This window comes from Electrophorus electricus, chromosome 7 (assembly GCF_041902795.1).
Source record: "Electrophorus electricus isolate QZ-2024a chromosome 7, ASM4190279v1, whole genome shotgun sequence".
NCBI classification, from domain to species: domain Eukaryota; kingdom Metazoa; phylum Chordata; class Actinopteri; order Gymnotiformes; family Gymnotidae; genus Electrophorus; species Electrophorus electricus.
Genome location: NC_137503.1, coordinates 11,487,281 through 11,509,287, shown reverse-complemented (window position 1 = coordinate 11,509,287; position 22,007 = coordinate 11,487,281). Strand labels below are relative to the sequence as shown.

Here is a 22,007-nt window from a genome sequence, read left to right as displayed (position 1 = left end):
TTGGTATAATTACTGAATGTGCAGGAAAACAGAAGTTTAAGGTCAAATATTCAATTTTGTTTCCTATATAACAATCCTGGTAATCATCAGTTAGATTGAACCTCCTCCTTTGCATGGTGTACTATAAGAAGCTTAATTAGAAAATCACAGTGGAAGCCACAAGAGGATATGCTTTTAAAACACATGAATTAATTACTGTCTATAACTCCCTTTAGCCCGTTCAGAATATGCCCTGGGATTACGAAGGTTCTGACAGCACAAATCCCTTATTCTGCTCTGACTGATAGCTAGATGAACTCAGAGGCATGAGGAGGTGAATGCCAAGCTCAGGCCCAGGGGCATCACACCTGCCTGCGAACTGTGATTAATCACCAAACAAACTCACTTCTCTGGGTGCAAGTGATGCAGAGGTGTGACCACCACCCAGCGTCAAGGTGCATTTAAGGTGTAATTTGTCAGCACTGATCTAATGGGAGTTGTGCAATCTAACTAAAAAACAGACTGGGCCACTGCAAGCTCTTAATGTTGTTGACATGGCTGATAGACAAGGTAATATTCATGCATAGAATGTAGAATAAGATGATCTAAATAAAGTGAAATGGCACTGAGCACACCACATACTAGTCACACATTGTATGGCATTTAGCTGATGCTTTTATCCAAAGCAACTTACAATTATGAGTGAGTACAACTTGAGGGTTAAGGGCCTTGCTCAGGGGCCCAACAGTGGTGGGGCTTGAAACAGCAACCTTCTGATTACAAGTCAAGTACTTTAACCACTGAGCTACCATGCCATGTACTTGTCATACAGAACATGCCACAGAATGATCACTGATCACGCAATAGACCAGACACAGCAGACACAGTGAACACATTACAGACTATACACATCGAACACTCAACAGACCAAACAGACTGAACATGCCACAGACCAGACACATTGAACATACCACAGACTGAACACGCAAACGACTGGACACTCTGAGCACACTCCAGAATACTATTACAGAGTTCATGGCTTGACTTAATAGATCATAATTCACAACTGCTCATGATTGTAGACTGCAAATTAACTTATCAGTATGCACCAGCTTGGAATAAGCACCAAGAATTCAATGTTAAATGAGACATTACCAACAGGACTCCTAAATCACTAAAGGAAGATATACTAGGCAGATAAGAATAACAATAGTGAGATCGGAAACACTTAACAATAAGTGCTACCAATATGACACGTTAACAAATGCTTCATAGAAATGCTGTGGTTACCATCAGATTTCAGTGAGCATTGAATCTTTATTGCCCAGTGTCAGCTCCTAATTGGTATAAGCCTTAACTGCACGTCTCTCATTACAGTCATATTAGAGGATGTCTAGAAAGCAGAAAGTGAAAATCAATGTACGCTCTTGATAAAAGAGAATCAGGACACACTAAAACATAATCTTTAAACTTGATCTTAGAATAAACTATAGTGTTAATAATGGATCTCATTTGAAAATCCTTTTCTGGCTTAAGATTCATTCCAGCCATCTCATGTTGCATTTGAAACAAGGTTCACATCTCCAAACAGAAAGGCTAATTCCATTTTAGTTCTGCCAAATGTTCTGATCTTCTAGCCATCAAAAGGCAAGTCCTCAACGGTACCTCAAAAACCAGCCCTTTCATATGAAGGGTGGGTGGGTGTGGGTGTGGGTGTGTGTGTGTGTGTGGCCGTGTGTGTTTGGGCCTGTGTGCATGTATGTGTGCATGTTCTGTGAGCACAGCATCCTCCCCTCTCTGAGCCCGGGCACATATGGGCATGTCTGTCTGACACAGCTGGCCATCCCAGCAGGCTTTCACTGGCACAGTCTTCATCACGCAGGCAACACGGGGCCACATTAACTCCCCTAGCCTAGCGCCTAGCACAGCCAGTCCTCTCTCTGTCTCACACCCCCCGCTATCTCTGTCACACACTCGCGCTCTCTTATTCTCCTTCTTTCGCTCTCTCAGTCTCAGTGTAGAGGTCCAGACACATCAAAAGCGACTCCTTTGCTGTGCATTTTCTTTTTTTTTTTTTCTCATTTAAGCAGATGGGCAGAAGACACAATGACCTCACACCAGAGACGATTGCAAAATTGTGAAGACAACAGACAAGCAAGCCAGTCAAACAGAAGGGCTTAATTTAGCCTTGTGTCTTTTTCACAAAGCTGGTCAGAAATAGAGTGATATAAGGTCTGTCTGTTCTCCAAGCAGGGCTTATTTACTATGACTAAGCCTTTCTCTAGGCCCTGAAGCATATGTGGTGCTGGAAGGTTTGATAGCGTTACAGTGGCTAGATCACCCCATCCTAGGCTCTATAGTAGTTCCCTCTGAAAGCGCCACCAAGCATGTTTGCACCATGTAATCTCACACTCACAAAGTCACCATCTTCTGCTGAAAAACTCTTAAGCTAAATCTATCCCTTAGCTTATCTTAGCTGAGACTAAATGGAACATATCTGAGCTTGCATTTTGCAGTTTTCAGGAAAGTGTATAGAGAGTAAACCTCTAAATACAGAAATTAAATGCTATATTTGGAATGTATATGCAATGTATAGAATTGTATAAATAGAGAATACACTGTTAATTAAGTGTGAAGACAGTAACACTTTAATTATAAGATACAGTAATATTTGCCAATGTAACAATTGTCATTTTCTACAGTGTCTTAAAAATCAATTTACCCCAAACATCACTATTGCACAAAACAAAGTGGATTACCAAAAACTATCCCCTGACACATGCTCCTTACCATCATAGGTTCCACTCTCCAGCAGCAGACCACTCTCTTCCAAGATCCTGAAATCGCTCACACTGATGAAGTTATAATCCACTCCTGGAACTTCCCCCTCTCTTGGCAGCCGGGTAGTACCTTCAAATACAGTGCACTCAGTTACAGAAACGGTACTGCTCTTGGGAGACGTCTCAAATGAACAACTTCTATACGTCTCTTAATATCACTGTTGGGAAAGTTTGTGCATTGATTCAGCCTATTCACAACAGAGTAATTTGATTAACTAATTGAATGAACTGTCAATCTCATTCCAATTAATCTGATTTGTTAAATAGAAAAGAGATCAATCTCAAAATCACTCTTACATGTATGGTGACAATTAGATAAAGAGCCACTGGGGGTTGAATTATAAGTTTGAATCATAACTAGACAACTATAAGTTGTTTGATCCTTCAAATTTTGTTACAGAGCACAAGCAGTGTGTGACAAAGGCATGAAACAAACAAACAAAAAAAACGCTGAGGATGTTTGTTGAAAAGCCTTGAGTTTTGAGTGTAGAATGCTTAGAGAGACAGAGAATGAGAGAGAGCGAGAGAGAGAGAGAGAAAGAGAGAGAGAGAGCGAGAAAGAGCAATAGAGAAAGTGAGAACGCAGGGGGGAAGAGGGGGACGATATAAAGGCAGCTCTGAAATATGCATAATTAGCTAAACTCAGAACAAGAGAATATTACAACAGGGAACATATTGTGTGGTTCAAGTGCTACTCAAGCACAGTCACATTTCTCACCATGTTTCTCACCAAAAAGTATCTTTGTAGCTTTTTTGACCGTGTGATTACACAATATTGGTGCGTCCTCTAAATGACACTACTACAAGCCTGTAAGTGAGTATTTCTTGAGATAAGGTTATGTGAGTTTTTTCTCCAGTTGTAGTGGTTGCCAGTTCCCACCCACTAACCCGACTTCATGTATAGCAGTCGACACCATATAACCTCTCACACACCATCATAGGGCAGCTGAATGCACTGGCAGAAGGCTGCTAACTGCCCAGTGCTGTATATGTTCTAACAGACACCCACAGTTAGTTGGCATTCTTCTGATTCGACAGAGAGAGGGGACCAAGCCATCCTTCCCACCCACACATGGAGCCAAATGTGCCCCCACAAACTATCAGCTGTGGAGGGCTGAAGCATCAAACTGAAGTCCCAGCTGGAGGACACAGCCTTCCCAGCCAGCTGCACCTCTCCAGAGCTCCGTTTCTCAATTTGATCAAACATAGGCTTCACGCTCCAGTTCCAAGATTTCAGAAAAGATACTTTTTAACTTGTCACCTACGCATGAGATTAACATGAAGTTTCCAACTGTGGGAGCTGCTCTTCTGTCTGCATGTAGAATAGGACCCATCAGAACAGAGGTCAGCACAGTTCAGGGGCGTTCCCTGCTCTCATTTATATACCAGTCTGAGTAATTAAGCTAGATCAGGTGTGTGTGAGCAAGGAAGTCAGCTGAGCTGCTTTATACACTCTGGGAGATGTCTTGGAGCTTGGTTGGTTATTTAGCTGCACACAAGAGGCATCCGAAGGTGGCATTTCTTCAGAATAAAAGGCCAAAAATGAGAGCTGACATTTCTCAGCTGTGTTTGTGTGGGAGCTAGAAAATGCCAACAGGCTTCGCTGTCTTCCGAGGTACAGTTACGTTAGATTCTCAATACTGAAATGCAGTCAAATGTCTGGAGAAGAGACTTCAATTTAAGAGTACGAAAATACACAATGAATACATTTGTACTAATTTGTAGGTTAAAACGAGGAGCATATTATTGCCACAAAGGAACAACCTGTACCAGATGCTGCAAATGAAGTTTTCTTCAAACAAAAGGAGAGGAAAGGAATTGAGATGAGAGTAGATAAGGTAAAGTAGGAGTGAAGAGAGGGTGAGTGCTGTTCTCTCTGACCCTCCATCACAGGAGCTTCTGAAAGCTTTTACCAAGTGCCCTGCACCTTCACCAGAGGCACTGCTTTCCAGCTCATTCTCTTTCTTTGCACATTGCCTATAACTCTTTATTTTCTCTCTTTTTTTTTAACCCTCTCATATGTCATCCTCAGCAGGAACAGACTCAGGGCACATGCCTTGGTACAGAAACAGACCAACAGAACAAGAAGCAGAAAGATGAGAGACAGGATAGACTGGAAAGACAGTTTAGACAGAAGCCTGGTCCTGAATGGCGCCCTAAGCCTTGCAGACCTCGTCAAAGTCCAGTTGGTGACGTGGATGACACACGTCAGACCTGTGGTTCACCAGTCCCCAGGAGCGCTTGGTTTAAAAGCATGCATGTAGGACAGGAATATGATGCTGCCTGTGGTTTTCACTGTTGTGCTTGGTTCTGTACCACATGGTTCTGTATGCAGACAGTTTTGAGCTGCTGTTTCAGAAGCCATGTACTGAGTGACGGAAGGATAACACCACAGCTGCTTATATTGCTGTCATGGAACCAAGTTTCATCTGATTTCACTGGTGGTCTCCTGGAGATTTGCATTTTGCACACATATCAAAGAATAACACTGTTCTTCATTCTGAGTGTGCAAACATTCACTTGTATCAGTCTAACTTGCGCTACAGTATTCTTAAATAACAACAACATCATCTGACACCATTCTGGTATTCTGATTCCACAATATTTTATAAGACTGAAATACCTTTCATGCCAATTTCAGAAACTAATTCTTGGTCCTGAAAGAACAAGACAATCTTTAAAGTGAGATGTGAGTTCTGTTCTCTCAACACTATCCAAGACGACAGCCTTGACAACAGTAACCAAGAGTCCAATTGTGTACAACTGGCCCTTTAAAGCTTTTAGGCTGGAAAGGATAGTATTGGTCCTCTCTTCTGTCAGTCAGCAGTAGTTGCCAGTGCAGGGCATCCTGCCACCCATACACACAGATTCGAACAACATGCGTTAGGCTTACGTGACTTTAAAAACAGCAGCATGAGACATAGTTTGGAAATATGCAGTGGTTGGCGTTTGACTTCTTGGAGTAAGCACACGCTCACAACAACTAACACTACTGAGAAGAAAAAAAAAATTGCTGGCACGTGGTAAAAAAATAAACATGTATTGGCTATGATTCTGTGGTGTTGAAATAAACAACAGTCTTTGGAGAACTTTGGAAACAATGGAACATTCTTTAAATACAGTTTATATATACAGTGTCATACAAAAAGATTTTTACTAGCGATTTTTGTCATGAATAACCAGGGCGCCTTGCTGTGTCACCCAAAGAAAACATCTAAGGGACAAAAAAAAAAGAGTCCTCTGCCAAATTCAGCCCAGGGTGACAGCTCAAAACCCATTGCTTTTGTAAGCGCTGCACCTCCCTAAACCCCTCATGTTAGCAGCCTCAGTTTTAGACAGTCTGCAGTCTCTGTGGTCAGGCGTTCGCAGAGGAAGGAAGAGCTGAATAATACAGCAGGGTGGTGGAACAGCAGAAAGGAGAAGCAGGAGTTCCACAGATGCCCAACTCCATCATGGCAGGCTTCTACACTCTGACAGCCAAATGAGAGGAGACTTTGGAGATAAAAGAATTGACTGGCAGAGAGACAAGAAGGATGAGTGTGTATGTGTGTGAGTGTGTGTGTTAGTGGTGTGCATGTAGCTGTTATACATGGTATAGTGCGCAGGTAAAGGTTGTCTCGAATGACTTGCTGCAGCTTGTGGTCCAGTGATCCTTTCTGGAACTGCAGGCCGAGGTAATGCCTCAAATCGGTGTTCAGCACTTTCCCTGCAGAGAGAGAGACAGAGACAGAGAAAGAGGGAGAGAACGGAAGGGGTAAGGATCAGAAGACTTGAGTAGGCTCACAGTTCATACCCAGTATCCAGAAGATACCCATGCAATCATAACCAAATAATCCAATTAGCAAAACAACACTCCATATGTAGCAAATTCAGTCCTATCCTAACTGTGGGAGTAAATACTTGTCTCCTGTCTCTCAAAGATGCTGCAGAAAAGGAGACTTGGCTTCTTTTTTAAGGTCATTCAACTGGCTCTTATAAAAAAATTGCTCAAGAGTGACAGCAACTGCACACCACACAAGTCCTTGGTCACAAAAAAACCCCAAAACATCCCACATGTCCCACAGAATTTCAGCAATGTTTGCTCAATACAGTGAGCAAAGTCTTCTTAACCAAGCTAGCAATGCTGACAAAAAGCAAGTGTGAAGTCTAGGAGGGAAGACCCACGTGAAATGAGGACCTCGCATAAATAAGAGTTTGAAAGGCCCTAACTCTTTTCTGCCTTTTCCCGCTGAACAGCTCTAAAGTGCCAACTCTGCCAGAGTTCTCAAAGAGTTGGGCAAAGTGGGCAAAATTGGCAGGGGAAGTTGGCAGGCTTCTGCGAAGGAGAAGGAGCAACACCGTTGAGCAGCTAAGAGAGGGAACGAGGGCGACAGAGAGGAAAAGGAAAAGATGATATGAATGAGTGGGGGGCAGAAAGGGAGTAATAGCAGACAGCGATGAGAAAGAACTGATGAAAGAGAGTAAAAAGCAGAGTGAGAAAGCAGAAAGAACTGGAATCCAACAACACAGAGAGAGAGGATAGAAGAGAAAGCTCTTGGGTGCCTTATTCCTAATCCTCCCCTGCTCTGCAGACTGGCCCCCACGTACAACATAATCCTGCAAACAATACAACATGGCATGCTGGAACTACTGAGCCAAAAAACAAGTGTCATAGCAGATTTAAGTGCTGAATTAACCAGGATCTTATTAAGTGTATAAATCTCTTTTCTTTAACAAGAATGAGACACAAAGACAATACCTTGAAATTAGGTGCACAGTGGTAATATGGGTCCAAATTGTCTTCCTAGATAAAATGAAAACATGCAAAGTAAATGTAAAAAATAAAAAATAAATAAAAAATAAATAAATAAAAAATAAATAAATAATTTTATATATATATATATATATATATATATATATATATATATATATATATATATATATATATATATATATATATAATGGGACTGCAAAATCCCACAGATATATATATATATATATATCTCTGTGGGATTTTGCAATTATGTTACATTTGGAATTCATTTAAATAATTAGGTAAAACAGAAGAGGAATGCAAATGGCCAGTTATTTTACACTTAGGATGAAAGATTAGGTGTACATGCATCCTCCCACCCCCCCAAACACAAAACACACACTCACACACACACAAACGCTCCTCTCTCACCTGGGTGTGTAACAGCTCTAAGAGCAGCTGCGAGCTGACTCATTTAAGACCAGGACAGACAGGGAGCGTAGAGAGGAATCAAGGTGAGAAATTTGCACTGAATTAAACTGGTTGCAGTGAGAGCACTGGCCCTAGATTCCACTCTGTGTATGTATGTATGTTTCAAACACACAGACAAACAGGCAAGTCCTAGAGTCACTGCCAAACAAAAATACAGTATTCTCCCTCTTTTTGGCTGCAGGGGACTGAAATATTCTGAAATAGCCCTCAAGGTGCAGCACATTCTTAAACATAACTTCTGAAATGGTTAAAAAAATAATGTTTAATGTAAATAATGTTAATGTAATAATGTTTTGACTGGTTTATTGTCTCCATTTAGAACACAGACAACTGTTTTCAGTGTCAGTCAGTTCATAATTTCATTCACACAAACACATGGGAGGTAATATCCATGAGACAGTTGCATCACCATTTTTCTCTCTCGCTCTCGCTCTCTCTCTCTCCCCTCCCTCCTTTTGTTCACTGAGCTATTTTTCTCTGTCGAGATGCTCCTTGTGGGTCAGGCTGAACACAACATCAGCCATCATCAGTGCCCCCACCTTCTGTGCAGAGCTTCTAAAGAGTGGGCTGCCATGATTTCCCTTACCTGCTGCTCCTCCTCTGAGCTTCCCTCTCCATAATCTCTCTCATCCTACTCGTCTGAAGAGGTGGCCAGGTGAAAGACTCAATCATCTCACCTGAGTCCAGAATTCACCATTACACAAATCTTCTTAGAGAGAAAATATATAGAAGCATCCAAGCAAATATTTAAGTGGCCAATGATATTAATCTTAAATTCATGAAGTCTTATTTTCACATGGCCAAAGGGAACAAGTCAAGAGCCTGGAAAGTTCTTCCTGAGTATAACAGCACCATCTAAAAACTGCTCTTGTAAAAACAGATCAGTGAGGAGGAAAGGGTTGCATTCAAGGCTATTTACAGGATCACTGTAGTCCATGAAGATGTCACCCTTCTTGTCACACAGAAAGGATTAGGGAATTAAAACAATATCACACCATTTTCTCACACTGGATCTAGTCAAATAATTAGATTTTTCAAAATGTATATAGCATGAAGATGAAGCTATGGATTGTAATCAGGGAAAATCCTCTACACACGCTTTAACAAACATTAGCCTACTTTTCTCCAAACAACCTTCGATAAAAAAGGAGACTTTACCTCATGCTTTAAAAGATTTCAAATTTACCACAGACAGAACCAAGCTAAAAATAAGAGTACAATAAGCATTGTATAAAATGTCTACTTTATGTGAGTCTCCCTTTCTGAACACTGTTCACTTTTCACTTGTGTCTTTCAGCCCTGCACTGGGCTTCCAAGCACAAGGTGAAAGACAGTGACCGACTCTGCACACGCTGATAAGAACTTCTGATCGAATCTAAACCTCAGAGGGGAGGGTGGGAATAATAATGAATGAGAGACAGAGTAAGAAAGAGAAAGAGAGAGGTAGAAGAATGGATTAAACAGGAGAAGAATGGATTAAACAGCAATGAAATCTGCCACTCACTCTCCCTGTTCCCCCAGCCATGACCTTGTTGCTTCGCTCTTTGCTTTTATGTCTCGAGAGTGCCCACATGTCTGAGACAATATTATTACAGGCGTGCGTATTTTTCTCCCAAAGGGAGAAAACAAGAAGACTTGTTCACATTTTTATCATCATCACACATGGGTTTGGCCAAGAACTACAGCAACACAAGTGAACCTTGACTTTATGTGTGGAAAATATGACATGATGACATCATTACCTCCACAAATACTAAAAAAGAATACAAACAGTCATATCAAATATGACACTGTCAGAGAAAAAAAAAAAACTGTAAATGTTCTCCTTTATTAAAACAGAAGGCTACAGGGAAGTAAAGGCTAGGCCTGGTGAGGAAGAGAACAGTGGGAAATAAACATAGCACATGGAGTACGCATCTTCTTCTTTAGTTCTGAACTCCAGTTGTTACTGAATATCTGAATCCCAGCTCTTACTTGTTCTGACTGTGTGAAAGTGAGATCAGATCTACCATAGTCATACTTACTAGCTTACACAATAAAATGAGAAAACAACATGAAGCAAACAATGAAAACCAAGATATAATGTGAACAATTTTTGACCTTCTCTCTCTCTCTCTCTCTCTCTCTCTCTCTCTCTCTCTCTCTCTCTCTCTCTATATATATATATATATATATATATATATATATATATATATATATATATATATATATATATATATATATATATATATAAAGAAATTATGCTTACAGAGTGTGGGGTGAATGGTGAACTGACCAAGGAGAGCTATCATAGGCAGAATTCATAGGAGGGGAGAGAGCAAAGGAGAGAATTAGAAAGGAAAATAATGTCAAGCATTTGATCCATATGTTGAAACTACATGGCCAGTAATGAGCCAAGTCAGTTCCTAAGAGACTAATAAGAGAGAGAAAGCAATGGAGAGAAAGAACAGAGAGAGAAAGGAGAGAGAGACAGCTACAGATATAAAGAGAGAAAACCCTGTTGTAATGGTAATGTTATCCCCAGCAGTCTCATTTACCAAAGGAAGTAATGCTATAGTGCATCTAATGGATCACACCACAGAAAGGAACTCTAGCTATTAGAAACACAACAACTGGCTCCCCAGTTATAATGTGCTGTCCTGCTTCACACAAGTTAACAGTAGAAATCTACAGTATTGGCAGCTTAAAAGGAAGACATATTATTACTGCACAAAGTCAACACTGAAATGAACACAACCTAAATTAAGGACATTGGTGTAACCAACTAATTTCATGAAAACCAAAGGTTCTCTGTCTTGCACAGGTGGGTCAATACAGCACAACATCAGTGGTTGATTCATTATATCAACTGCCTTTGACAGATTAATAAAAAAATCAACAGTGGCCTTCTATTTCAGGGGAGCCTATCAACAGGAACAACTGATATACTGTATGCACTACGTACACTTAACCCAGCATATACATTGCCTTAAAATACAGATTACAGACATTCTCAAATCGTTTAAAAAGCAAGGATAACAGAATCTTTTGGCAATTTTTTTTTAATCAAATTTACACAATTTTCTCTTTACACCAAATATAACCTAGTTGATCAGCCATAAGTTGTTCAGTGGCTAACGTTTTCTTTCAGTTCTGTGCTGCAGCTATGAAGCCAATGTTGCTAACACATCTCTCTCACGCTTTTCAAGAATTATGCTTAATGGCACATTATGAAAACACCATTTTTGTATCTTAGATTATTTAGCATTTGAAAATGCAAGAGAGAAGGGAGAAGCTGCTAATTATGATGCACTCCATGTAGCCTACAATCAAAGAGCTTGCTGAACTATGTGATAAAGGATAACATTTCTAACCACTGTTCTTGCCCATCTACTGCCATAGAATCTCATAACACTGATTATCAACAACATTATTCTATGACCCACAGGAATTGCCACACATTTCTGACATACATTCATTTGTGTCTGCTGGTAGAGTTACCAAATGATTAATTGCACTGAGTTTACACAACATAGTAGTTGGTCTTTGGTCCAGTGATGAAATGGTCTCCAGGATTCCTTTTGCAGTTATTTAATTCTCACCAAAATACTATCACCTCATCCTGACCCACTTCATTTACATAGTACTCCTGCACTGGTGAATCCACCTTTCCACCTCCCAGGTGCCCAGGGATCACAGAAAAGAGACAAATACAGCCATCAGTTTAGGAGCTGAAGTCATTAGTCAGCTATTCTTTTCCAATTCTAAACGGGTGACAGGCCCATGCACAAAGAATCAATACAAACGATGCTGTACAATCCATACATCATGATTCAGATAACAGTATTCTGACCGATTGCCCAACATGGAGATGAGCTGATCTGAGTGTGTGCTAGACAGCATGGGTGCAGTCATTTGTCTGATGCAGGGGTGGATGAGTAGAAGCAGAACAAGCTGGCTCAATTTCAGCCTTTTCACTGCCTTTTTCTCCTTGGCTCTCATTCATAACGATGTCATAATCCGCACAAGCAAGTCCTGCTCTATGTGCACACACAAAAGTCTTATGCATTGTTTATTGTTATTGTTGTTGTTATAAACATGTTTCTGCACTTCTGAAAAAATCAATTTTCTTCAAACCATTCTTGTTGTTACATACAGATAAATCATGTTTTTACATTTGTGCATTCCAGGCAGTACCTATCAAACTGTAGTTGAGTTGTTTTGTAAAAATAATTACAAAATACTGGAAACTCACAAATATTAAACATTAATGAAAATGTGTATTTTGCAAAAGCAGATAACTCCAATAGCATTTTTTTTCTTTTGGCAAAAGCACATCTCATGTTTCAGAGTAAAAACAAAGCCATGTAATGCATACAAGTTTCTTTTAAGTGCGAAAATTAACATTCTTAAACATAACATAAACATATATAAGAAAATATCAGCAAGCTTACAAAACCCCTTAGAATTAACCTAATCATCACCGTTATCGCAACACCAAAGGCCAGGCTGTGAAGACACACAGAGGAGAGAGACAGACAGACATACGTGTGGGACGGGAAAAGTATGGTATGGGGCGCGAGAGGCGCTTATATGTGCACGCGGCACAGGGGCACGCTTGCGGTAGTGGAGTGCTGTCACTAACGTTGAACACGGGCTCAGACTGCCATAGCAACAAACCTCATCGGAACACTGCAACAAAAGGCAATATAGTAACTAACTTACGATAGAGTAGAGAACCTGGAGTGTCGCTAATTGCGCCTGTCAAGGAAACGTCCTAGGTAATTTGCTGCGGTTGTTTCTCTAGCTAAGCTAGGTAACTATAATGTAGAATAAGAAATGACGAAGCGTTATTTTTCACTACTAAGAGTTATCTAGCCAACGCCTTGGAATGCCATCCACCAATGTAATTTAAAACTCATTTAAACACCGACGGGTCACGTTTCACCGTGTATGGCTAGTGCTAAAAATGATTTATGGTCCAAAAAAAAATTTTAATAAAAAAAATTTAAATGAACTCCTCTATATGCTGAAATTTTAGTTTCTGCTACTGGACTCTTCAGTTTCGTCTAAGTTATCTATATTTAATAGTGACTGCCACAAACTTACTCTGAAATCCCTGTCAGACAGTAGCTTTAAAAGAATTCGTGGCGGTGTTGCGTCACTGGACCCAAATACTGCGCATTCATTGGCTGAACGGCTTTATCGGTTATATTCAAGAACAGTACTCGCGTTTGACGTTTTCAGCTGTAAAACGTGAACTTGTAATGTCTTGGCAATGGACAATAACGGCTTTTGTGACAAAACGTATTTGGGTGCAGAATGTGCTGTTTTACGAATAACTCCGAACAGTCAGGTCGTTTTTTTTTTTTTTTAAAGTATGGTTTTTATCGGTGTTTGCAAATGAATTGTTAATTTTGTTTAGTTGAGCACAACAATATGCAAGGTACGTAGACACATCGGGTGTGTGTGTGGGTGTGTATCCTTACTGACACACAGGCAGGCCTTTTGGCCTGTGTGAGTGTTCATATTCCACCCACAGGGAATCACCCATAAGCGTTATATGGACGAGCATGCAATTGTGCCTGTGTGCGCTTGCATACACATAGCTCATTCACTTACTCACTCACTCACTCACAGCAAGTAGTGAGCACAGGAAACTGGGAAATGAAATGCAGAAATTGAACCTGGAGAAGCTGCACACCTGAGTAGAACTCTGTGAATAACAGATACTCAGCAGGACTTCTCATCTTAATAGCTAAAAAAAGCTATGCATATAACAGTCATCTGTCTCGACTCATCTTGCCTTTCTTACTAACATCATTAACTCATAAAAAGGTGAGATTTATGATGAAATTGCAGCTTTTATTAAATAAATAATTATAAAAGCAGTACTTAAGAATCATCTTTATATATTCACACTGTTTTCATACTATGTGGCATGCTGATATAGGGGCCACTGGCACTTAATACATACATAAGCTTAACATATCTTTATATAAGTCTTTGAATATCTTTTATGTAGTTTAAAATAGAAAAATTAAAAAGGAACTTGTGAAAAGGTTTTGGAATGCAAATTCAATTAAAGTTGTGTACAATAAGGCAAAATGCACTGTTTATATAGACATTGTATCTGAACCTAGACTAATGTGTATCTACTATATGTGTATGTTATTATTATTATTATTATTATTATTATTATTATTATTACATACAAGGGAATTCCATTCCACCTGCCCACTATTACTCGCTGAACTTTCAGCTGGATGGGAAGCTGCAGTGGGACAGACTGTGCTTCTGACATGTTACATGAGTGACCTCTTCAGATGGTGTGTGCTCTGAACCTGTCAGACCTGAGAAGCAGGTAAATGTCTCACATCAGGCCATGAATGTTAACTGTGCAGGCCTTTGACCACTGCATTCTTACCCAACTCCAGCATTATGGATATAGTCATTGTCATTGCTATTCACAGCTATTTACATAACTCTAGTTGACACTGTGTAAGATGTGTCCTCCACTACTGCATGCCTATTTATGTTTAATTATGATTTCCTATATCACAAAACAGAAACTGGACTATACTTATCAGTAAACTATACTACTGCATATAAGACTGTACTCTGTGCATTATTAGCTATTGTAACAGCCAGAGTGCCGCAGGGCATGAAGCAGGATGTACAGACTCCCTCGATGGTGACACGCATTTATTGACATACGTTCAAGACAATAGTACTGCCAAAAACAGTGAACACAAACACAAATAACTTGGAACATTGTAAATGTAAACATGAACGTTAACACAGGCTACAACGAATGTATGACTGACAAGGACGCACACACCAACAACGGTTTAAATACAAACAGACATTACAAAACTAAACCATGTACAGGTATGCACTGACAACATGGGCGTGGTTACAAACAAGACTAACATTGAACTCCCACTGCACGTGGCAGGCCGAACCACGTGACCAGTGGGAAAGGTAGCATTCCGTGACAGCTATGAACAGAGCTGGGGCCATCTTTAGTCGCTAGCCTTATATTCAGTTGGAGACCAATCCTGAGTGAGGCCTGTTACTCTGAAATATTTGGTGACTTTGTTTTGCTTTTAGTATTCTGTGCAAGAACAGGTAAACAGGAAAGGATTATTCTCTTCCATTACAGCATCAATGAAGAGGAGGAGGGAGGGAGATGAGAATTAAGATGAAGCAAAACTACTGCAGAGCAGGAGGAGCTCTGAATGGCAGGACCTGGAGAAAACACTGTTTATCTTAATGGTTTCAAGGTTGAGCTGAATCCTTTATTTGTAATGCCTCATTGGCCATGCCTGCCCTTCACACTTGATGGACACAGCCCTCTGCCAATAGCCATCTGTCCGTCTGTGGTAGGACATGCCTTGTTCACTAACATCAGCAGGAATCACAGCAACTTCAGCAAGATCATTCTACAGAAAGCCTTCTTTGCCTGTGCTGATGAAAAAAAGATTTTTCAAATGTAGCAGAATACTAAACATCAAATCTGCCCTTTAACGTATTACAAGCTATGACATCCTTGAAGCAATTCAAGCAATTTTGAGACCAAGATGTCTCATTTTTTAGGAGAGCACCAGACAGTGTCTTTTCAAGACAAATTTGAAAGTTTAAATTAAGCACGAGCCTCCTTTAAGCCTCCCCCGTGACTTTTCTCCTCTGACAAAAAAGAAAAGTCCCTTTGGTGATTTGAATCAATTAAAGCCTAACTACACCATCATGATCTTTATTTACTTTAATTAAAGTAAATAAAGGAAGGGCTGAAGAGAAAACATCACTAGGACTTTGGGGAATGAGGCAGGGCAATGGTTAGTTTAATCTAGAGGAAGCAAGAGATCTTTGACAGAATTCGTACCACTCACGTGCCTAATCCTCTTTCCTGAATGAAGCCCAAACAGAATTACAGTCAGAGGAAAACAGACATTGAACCACAGAGCCAGACTGACCACGTAGTGGCAACGTGCAGGCCAGCCGTGAACGGGTGCAGTGGAGCCAGTCCCCTCACTGCAGTCATGCTCACGCTGAGTCGCTCAGAAATGAAACCCAGTGTGCAGGGTACAGGGAAGGGATAGCACCAAGCCAGGGAGCAGTGAGGAGACGTGTGCGTGTGTGTGTTTGTATGTGTGTATATGACTGTGCACGTGTGTATTTGCTTGTGTGTGTGTGTATGTGTGTGTACACAGGTGTGTATGTAACTGCATGTGTGTGTGTGTGTGTGCGCTTGTGTGCACGTGTGTGTGCTGTGTGCCATTTGATGCAGTGCTCCATTTGCTCCGGCAGCTGTGGAAGCAAGACACACTATCACACTATCTATCAATAATTGAGTAAAAAAAAATCATGGGTAAAAAAAAACCCTGTTTCCATGACCAGTAACTGGTTAGTGTTCGGTGCTCTACAGAAAGATACCTATGATCTCCACACACACTGTAGATAGCTAGTCCAGCTTTGACCGATGGAAAGCACACCAGAGGAAGGACATTCAGAGGATGGTGAGCTCTGGTGTGCGAGTGCTTGGGGGACAGTGCAGGGTGCTGAGGACACCATGGGTCTGTGTAACCGAACTGGGCACTGGAGACACCGTGGCTGTAGGAGACAGCATTGGGTACTGGGGACACCATGGTTCCGAGAAGATACAGTGTGTATTACGGATCATAACCTAGCTAGCTGTGGGAGTGTGCAATGAGCCTGCCAAGTGGCACTGCCTGGTTATGGTCAGTGCATGGACAGGACATGGTCTGTCTGGCTACTCCTTTGCTTTCCCATTATGCCATTCACCTCTCACTTGTTTACTCCATTGCCCACCTTTCCACCCACCTTCACTGTTGCCTCAGTATTTTTAGATTCTACTTACCTTTCTCCCTCTTTCTCGGTCTCTCTCACACACACACAATCACATATGCAGCCACAGCTGTGTTCCAGTCTGTTTGCAGTTAATCAGTAATAAGTGTTCATTTGTTTACTACCTCTCTTTCTCCCACTCCTCTCCCTCTTTCTTTTTTAGTAGTGTCCTCACAGCAACACTGACAAAGTTAAAGTCCTCCTCTGCCTGCTGCCTCCTCACTCCTCGACACCTCCCACGTCTCGTGTATTATGCTGTGCCCCTCTCTCTTTCTCTTTCTCTCTCTCTCTCTGTCTCTGGAGGGTTTTCGGACCTTTTCCTCTTTCCTCCAGGCAATGCTTGAGTGCTGGAGCCGTGGACAGGAGAGCATCTGCAACTTGATGCCACGTGCATCAGTGGTGACTGTGCGTTTTTGGGCAGGGCAGCAAAGCGCAACTTTCCTACTGCAGCTGTGCACGGCCACCCAGCTCCTCACTGAGCTCAGTGCACACATTGATAAGGTCGGATCCAAAGCCAAGTAAATGCAGGCTTCACCGTCACTGATCAACCAGAACAAATTGACTGTCATTCCTCTTGCTTGCCCACAACACATGCACTGAGCTGACATCTTAAAAGGAGGGAATCCCTGAACCACAGAAAAATTGGGCTAGAAGAATCGCCTAAGATGGTGAAAAACAATAACTGTATAGTTAGAACAGAATCAATGACAAATAGGTAGTGCAGTCTTTTGGCTTAGCGGATAGAGAAAAATAAATTGTCACAATGGACTATAATCACAATTTATAACACCACATTCAAGTCTGCGTAGATATGTAAAAGCATTGATGATGGGGGACTAGCTTGCAAGGGAATAGTCCCATATTGCACATGTGTGAGGAAGTGTTGGGTAATTAGACAGACGGGCCACTCTATCAACACTAACACTCGAGGCCAACAATCAAGGATATCAGTCTTGCTAAGGGGCAAGCACTCACTCACGTAAACACTCACAAACACACAGTCACTGTCACTGTCACACTGTCAGGGTTCATGGAATATGAGCAAGGTCAAATTAGCTTGTCACTTTGTGTCTCAATAAAGCCCAAACAGTGTGAGAAGCTAATCAGGAAGGGAAAGAAGTGTCATGTTTACAAGACCATACCATTAAATCCCAATCTACAATGTATCACCATAATCACCCATATTCTGCCAATAGTACTTCAGTTTTCATCATTGATCACAGGATAATTGTATGTGGGTATGAGAGAGAAATTTGGAATAGTGTTTATTGTCTTAGTGTTAATCACTGTGTATAAACAAAAGGGAGTGAGCGAGAGGTTCCAGAATTCTGAGAATTAAGTAACCATCAAGGGGGAAAAGAGCTAATGCTAAAAATATTGAATTTTCATCAGAAAAAATTCACAATTTTACAATCCCGTCAAGCACGTTTCTTTTTTTCCCCTTATAATACATAATAACTTCTAACAATTGAAACAGAGCAACAGAAAACATTTGAAGAGAGGAACTGTATACAACTCACAACTGCCAAGGTCAGCAATTGCTGGATCCTTGGACCCTTTTACTTTAACTCTGAGCCAGTCAGGAGGTCAAAGAAGTAGAAGAAGAAGTACATGTGAGATAAGATAAAATATTTATTGTGAAACACAAAAGGTAGAACTACACAGGCAGCTAATTATACAAAGACAACAATCAATTATCACATTACTGTGATCATAACATTGAGGGGACATTTTGTAGATTAAACATTAAAAAATAATTGATTTCCAAATTTGGATCTATCTTTATATTTTGTTGTTGTGTTTGTATATTAAAGTATATTAGGCTTATATACTAAAGTATATAACAATTGTAACCAGAAAATGGCATTTTGACGGTTACAAAATAAAACATAATACAACAAATTATAACAAAATAAAACAATGGAACTAGAGAATGCATACTCAGCATCTTGGCCCCACCCTTTTAGCTACTCTCAGTATACTCAGGAACATTCTAAGTAACATTACAAGCAGAAGCATCAACCCTAGACTTCACTTGCTGACCATACAAAGAAAGAAATTAGAAACACCATGAGTAATCTCCTTTTCTATACAGAGACCTGTAGTGTATGGCACAAAGTTTCCTGTCATTACAGCTCCATCCAGAGAGGCACCTGCAAAGACTGGCAAATTGTAGTGTTTTAGGATGGTGATATGTGTGGAAAAAAATGGCTTTTAATACTTAACATATACCAATGCAGTACAATTATGATACAAGGAAGTGAGCCTACTCTCCAAGTTTTCATTAAAGACTTTACCCAAATGAAAGAACCGGCATCCCTTTCACACCTCTCAACAGTATACCCCTCCCCCAGGAAAAGAGAAATCCTAGTCCAATGCTAGCAGTAAAGAGACTGAACATCTTAAGACTCTACTAAATAAAACTGCAGACCAATTCAATGGCTTGTTATTAAAATTTAAGGGAAGAGAGTGAGAGCTTGAGGACAACCATAGCAAAATTATCAGATGAGCTAAAAGAAACAAAAACAGAGATGAATAAAAGCAAACAGTTCTGAAAGAGATGGCAGATATCAAGAGAACATTAAATGATGAACATTTTGCAGTGAAGAAGGAACTACAAACCAAAGATCATCTGATGCATGATCTGTAGGAACAACTCAACAATAGTATTCAGGAATCAGCACATGCCCCATACCAACCAGGGCTGTTCAGGGACCCACTTGGATGTTCACAAACCTATAGACCACTCATTGAGTGAGGGGATGAATCATGAACTCAGTACCAGCCTACAGTCATTCCCACTCCCTCTGCTGGCCTAGAGAGTGAAAAACCCATGCAAACTCTTCTGTTGTTCGACACCAATGGAAAACAAACAGAAGAGAAACATCTACTGCACCACATGCCAGTAACAACACTGGAGTGGCCAAACCCAAAACCACTCTCAAGATCATTTCCAACAAAGCACACAGAGGTCCATGCAAACACAGGATCATTTAACACTGGAATAAACAACCTGGGGCTTCTGAAATGCCATGCAGCTCCTGCACTGAAGGAAGTGAAAATCAGAGCCTCTGAGATTCTCCCTACTCCTACACAGTGATGTGCCCCTCCACTTAATCCATGGTAACAACATGGAGATGTCCAGAACTTGTGCACTGATGCCAAATGAGCACTTTGCATATCACAAAGACACCTGTCCCCATCACACAAGTGACCATGTACTCCTCCACAAGTGGAACGCATCCTCAGCATCCTGACTCAGCATCCAAAGGTGCTGAAAAATACAGGCTTTGGATGCAACAGAAGACAAAGTATAGAAGGAAGGGAAACTGAAACACAATGACTCAGCAAAAAGAAGCAATGAACTGAAGGTCTACGCATCAGTAGCACTAAAGCACAGACCCTGTAGCCTCAGAACTAAACCAAATAAGACATGAATTCACCATCAACTGTTGAAGATTAGTACAGTATTGTACTACTGCATTCAAATTTAACTAACACATAGTACAGATACATTCACTTGTAAGTTTGACTCAATAATAGACTACATAAAATGTAATATATATTTAATTTTGAAACAAATTATTAGAACATTAATTCCAATACATTTGGAAACTAAACATTAGATAGGAATTTCTGTGAGAACCTAAGTTATATTTATGTTATCTTCCAAGAAACATGGTGGCACTCTGATGTGATTGTACCCCGTCCCAGTAGATACAGGGTTATTGTTCCAAAAAAAAGTCCAAAATCAAATGTGACCATGACTAAGGTGGGATAATTATCTGTTATAAAGACAGTATAAACATTTAATTAAGATTATCAAAAAAGGTTTTAAAAAAAGGTTTTTTCACTTTCCCTGTGTGCCAAATATATTTCGCCACAGGACTCTCCTTATTCTCAGGGGGAATGCTTTCTTAATTTACAAGTAGAAATCACATACTTGCATGTCCATGGGTATGTTTTGATATGCAGAGACCTAAATGCCCAAATTTCTTCATTTATAAGTATAATGTGTCAAACACAACTCCACAACTCCATTGTCCAAAGACAGTTATAACAGCACTACCATCAAACAAGCAATACATGTTTTATAGCTTTGTAAAAAATAAATGGAAAACTCTCCTGGAAGGATTACCACTCTTAGTTAGGCTATAGTGTAGTGCAGTGCTGTCTAACAGACATAGATCCTGACCTCATTAGTGCATTTACAGTCAGGCTGCCACCTCCACTGTCTGACACCTACCAAATGGTGCTTAAATAACCTACCAGAAGGCCTTCCTGAATCAGCAATATCATATCCATTAAAACACAGACACAAATGGAATTAAGCATAGAATTTTTTTTTATTAAATATGAATAGTTGTAACAATGCTTAATAGTTTCCTCTTTAGCACGTACATGCCAAATCCTGTTTCAAGTGACAAATTTTGGAAACACGCTAAAATGTCAAATATTACAATATAAAGCAATCCTAAACACAAAAGTGGTTTTGATAATGACATTCATAAAGGCAAACAATTCTAAGAATTTTATATAACTACAGAGAAATACAGAGACCCAAGTAATAAGGACTTACATGAAAATTAGTCAAATGCTTTAAAAGACTACTGTCATAACGCCCGATTCTTCAACACACTACAATACTCAGCAGGCTGTTTGTCACCCAACCCAGGACTCAACCAATCGCGAACGTCAAGTCAGATCATCATCACCCGAATAGTGAAATCACATGTGTATCATTTAAGAACAGTTATATAAGCTAGTCTAAAACTTCATCATGTTGTGAAGTATTACCTCCAGAGTTTTACATGGAAAGCCTTCATAAGAAAATAGACTATCCTAAACCATGCTGGAAAAACTAAATCAATTAATAAAAACAATCAAGAACTATCTGAATATCTTAGACTCACCTCAAAAATACATCATCACATCAAATCAAATCACATCAAATCACTTTTCTTGTCATGTCATTTTAGCACAGGTGTGAAGGTGAGTGAGAAGCTTGTGTGCATGGTCCCCTGTTGTGTGTAAATCAAATCATTCAAATTAAAGGAAGCATGTGATCTAGACAAAAGAAGCAATGAGATACTTACATTCTGCATTCCTAAATTAAT

The 22,007-nt window shown here is 40.2% G+C and overlaps 1 protein-coding gene across 3 annotated transcripts in view; it reads right to left on the bottom strand.

Annotated features, from left to right (window-relative positions):
- The window catches only part of magi3b (membrane associated guanylate kinase, WW and PDZ domain containing 3b), an 84,133-nt gene that overhangs the window by 21,986 nt on the left and 40,140 nt on the right, over window positions 1–22,007 (bottom strand). For all 3 annotated transcript variants that reach the window (XM_081717512.1, XM_035524432.2, XM_081717514.1), the window contains exons 2-3: window positions 6,409–6,525; window positions 2,770–2,889 (exon numbers count right to left, since the gene is read on the bottom strand). In XM_081717512.1, the coding sequence (XP_081573638.1) occupies window positions 2,770–2,889; window positions 6,409–6,525 (237 nt within the window). The remainder of the gene's footprint in view (window positions 1–2,769; window positions 2,890–6,408; window positions 6,526–22,007) is intronic.